The sequence below is a fragment of the Temnothorax curvispinosus genome, unplaced genomic scaffold (genome assembly GCF_003070985.1).
Source record: "Temnothorax curvispinosus isolate PA1 unplaced genomic scaffold, ASM307098v1 QBEX01013481.1, whole genome shotgun sequence".
NCBI lineage: Eukaryota > Metazoa > Arthropoda > Insecta > Hymenoptera > Formicidae > Temnothorax > Temnothorax curvispinosus.
This window is the reverse complement of record NW_020223261.1, coordinates 1-3,332: the sequence shown is the minus strand read 5'-3', so window position 1 is coordinate 3,332 and position 3,332 is coordinate 1. Positions and strand designations below refer to the sequence as shown.

General features: G+C 37.5%; 1 protein-coding gene across 1 annotated transcript; it reads left to right on the top strand.

Annotated features, from left to right (window-relative positions):
• The first annotated feature begins 1,199 nt into the window (after nucleotides 1–1,199).
• LOC112463630 (RING finger protein 212B-like) lies at nucleotides 1,200–3,088 on the top strand. The gene is made up of 5 exons (XM_025030126.1): nucleotides 1,200–1,281; nucleotides 1,633–1,763; nucleotides 1,844–2,022; nucleotides 2,159–2,385; nucleotides 2,773–3,088. The coding sequence occupies exons 2-5, from the start codon at nucleotides 1,637–1,639 to the stop codon at nucleotides 2,942–2,944; spliced, it is 705 nt and encodes a 234-aa protein (XP_024885894.1). The 5' UTR covers nucleotides 1,200–1,281; nucleotides 1,633–1,636; the 3' UTR covers nucleotides 2,945–3,088.
• The last annotated feature ends 244 nt before the right edge of the window (nucleotides 3,089–3,332 follow it).

Below are 3,332 nucleotides of genomic sequence, written 5' to 3'. Positions count from 1 at the left end.
GTGCGGCAAGTGCGGCAACCCGATAATCGTCGACGCCGTCGAACAACCGACGCGCTGTGTACCGTGGAACTGATATATCTGCGCTCGGGTGTCTCCGGGACTCGGGACTATACGCGACGACGTCGCCGATGTAGCGGGGCGACTGGGTATTTCTGCCCCCGCGGGCGCGAGGCCGAGCCGCCGAGCCGTAGGGCGCGCCAATTGGTCGGACGACTCCTCGGAAACGTCGGGAAATGTCTCGTCCTAGTGGACGAAGTTCCTAGGAAGCGGACGGGTGTTTAAATTCAGGGATCGATGCTTTTAGGGACGCACAGAACAATAAAAGTTTTTATGATATATTAATTTCGATCAACTCCGATTAATTTGTATCAAGTAATTATTTGTTGATAGAATTATTACTTTTTTGTTGCTTGGGGAATGTGGAGAGAAAAATTAGATTGTGAATAATAATAATGATCAATTTTTTACGATTAACTTATTTGTTAGAAAATTTTTTATATTATTATTATAATCTCAGAATTTCAATGAAAATTTTACCTTTCTCAGACTTTTTATATGAATTGGAATGTTTTTCAGAAAAACTCAGGCAAAATAGAAATTAAATATTTCATTTTTCTTGTCAACCGCATCTTTGCAGAAATTTTAATAAATAATATGAGAAAATCCACGTAATAATTTGTCAGAAGTTTTCTTACACGCAGATACTTAAATATTTCGAAAATTCTCAATCCCAAGTATATCTAAGAAACTAAACATATTTTTCTCATTATTTTTCATAAAATAATAAAAATTCTTAGAAAATTTAAAAATATGAGAAATTTTTTGCCTATCTTTCACGAGATAAAAATGCGAAAAGTGAGAGAATTTACTAGAGTATCTATGATTTCATTGGTCGAAATCTAGTAAATCTGTTCACTTTTCGCATTTTCACCTCGTGAAAAGATACGTAATAGGCCCCGTATGCAACTTTCATTCCTATCCATTCCTATCCCTTTTTTATCCGAGTCGCCAATGTGATTGGCTCTTACTTTTAGAACCAACCAATCAACGCAGAGTGTTGATAAGACGAACTCAACAGTTGTGTTTGTCTGCTGAACGCGGCCATTGGTCCCCGTCTCTTTTATCCGCGAGTCGCCAATCTACCTTACTTGCGCCGTGAAAAGAACGCGCGAACGTTGAGCGGCTTTGATTTCCGAGCGCCATTCCGCCATTTCAAATCGTATCTTTTTCTACGCAGAGAAATAGCGTTCGATTAATCAATCAAGTTGAATATATACGGAAGTAAGTTTCGATTTCTATAACGTATATATCTAGTAGATAAACTTCATTTAACGCCTTACGCACACTTACGCATAACGAGCAAATCATTTCGATCGAAGATCAGCAAGTCCGCGTTTGAAATTATACGATCGCTGTACGACTTTTGGTACGACTTGCTTCCCAAGTAGAACAGCAATTAAGTCACAATAGAATCAAAATAATGTCAGAATGATGGCAAACTAACAATGTTTGACCATTTTATCGTCATTTCGACGTAATTTTGACTTTATTGTGACTTTCTGTTCTACCTGGGTTGAATCGCGAGAGAGATCAGTAGTCTCGCGAAAATTACATTTTACGATCAATTTTCAGCAAGATGTCGGAAATGATTGAATTGAACTGGATGATCTGCAACAAGTGCTTCGCCCCGTTCTACAGAGGAAAGCGTCCCTATCACGTCACCCAGTGTGGCCATATTTCCTGCCATAATTGTTTGCAGCAAGGTAAACTTCGAGAAAAATTTCTCGCGCGTTACGATCTATCTTCCACGATTTCAACCGTTCACCACTTGTGGCTTTTACAGTCGAGCAGCAATGTCCGCAATGCCAGCATGGCACCATGACGCTGGCCCTGGAGGAGCCGCTGATGCCGAGGTTGATCCCGTATTTCCAGCCGCTCGCCGAGACTCTGGAAATGCTGTTGAAAATCAACACGTTCCGGGACAACCAGATGAAAATATTGAGCCAGCGCTTCATTGAACTTGTACATAAAATTATTATCTCTTTGGTTTCTCCTAATCCTAATTTTTTGTTCCTCCTAATGATTTTGTACCTATATCGCTCCTATTACATCTTTTTATATCCTTCTGAATTTTTGTATACGACGATACGCTCTAAAGGATAAGAAGTACGAGTTGCTGAAGACCCGATATTGGCTGATCCAACGCAATTTTAAGGCATTGACGGAAAAGTACATGAGCGTGAAGAACGATAAGGAAAACCTTGAGAAGAAGCTGATGGTCTATCAGATGCGTAGAGTAACTCCGCGGTCTGCATACCGCGGGATGGAAACGCCATCCGACTCCGGTATCTCATCTGTGCCGATCTCTCAATCCGACCGATCAAGGTAAAGCGCAAAAGCTTTGAACAGCGCAAAAAGGACGATCGGTACTGCCTCTCCGAAGATCGGAGTAACAAAAACGAATCTCCTTTTGAGATTCACATAAACTTAACTGCGTAAACTGCGGTCGGTCGACTTAAAACTACAAATGTTTTTAAGCAGCAATGTATTCCTCTTCTTCTTTCTTTCAATGAAGAAAGAAGGAGAAGAAGAACGTTTTAAAGCATTTTTGTAGCATCAAGTGGACTGCAGTTATAAAAATTGTGCCATTTAATATTATAAGTTTCGACAAATGGTTACTGCTACGTATCGTCATCCCGCATAAAATTCAAATATCTGTAAATAATTCGAAATTAAAATAATATGATATTCGTTTTCATTGCTGTTATATAGGTACTCCATGGAATCGTTGAATCGTCCAAAATCCAAAACACCCATGGGGTCGATAATAGATCTGAATAGAATGGATCTGAATAGGAACGAATACAGATCTGTTGATGGTTTTCGCATACCCTTCAACCGTAAACCTGCGCGATCTATGGATACCCAAAATATGTTATCTTAAATTAGTTGGATAACATAGTTTAATACTTTTATAACAAAGAAATACATTTTTTCTCTTCGTTTATTACTCTTTCATAATTATTATTATCTCGAGTTCGCAGTGTCATTTAATTTAATTTATGTACAAGCGAGAACGCGAACTTTCCTTAAATACGATCTAAAATATGTGAAAAAGAAACGTGAATTATTTTTATTAATTGTACATTATGAAAAATTTACGTATTTAGATATACGTTTATTAAATATTATAAAATATAAATTATAATATAAAATTATTATTAAAGTTATAATGTTTCATTAAATATAGATATTAAATAATTTTTTATCAAAATATATTGAGTGTTTTTTTTTATCAGTTTCGTATTCGCAAATCAGGTACGTGTATAGTT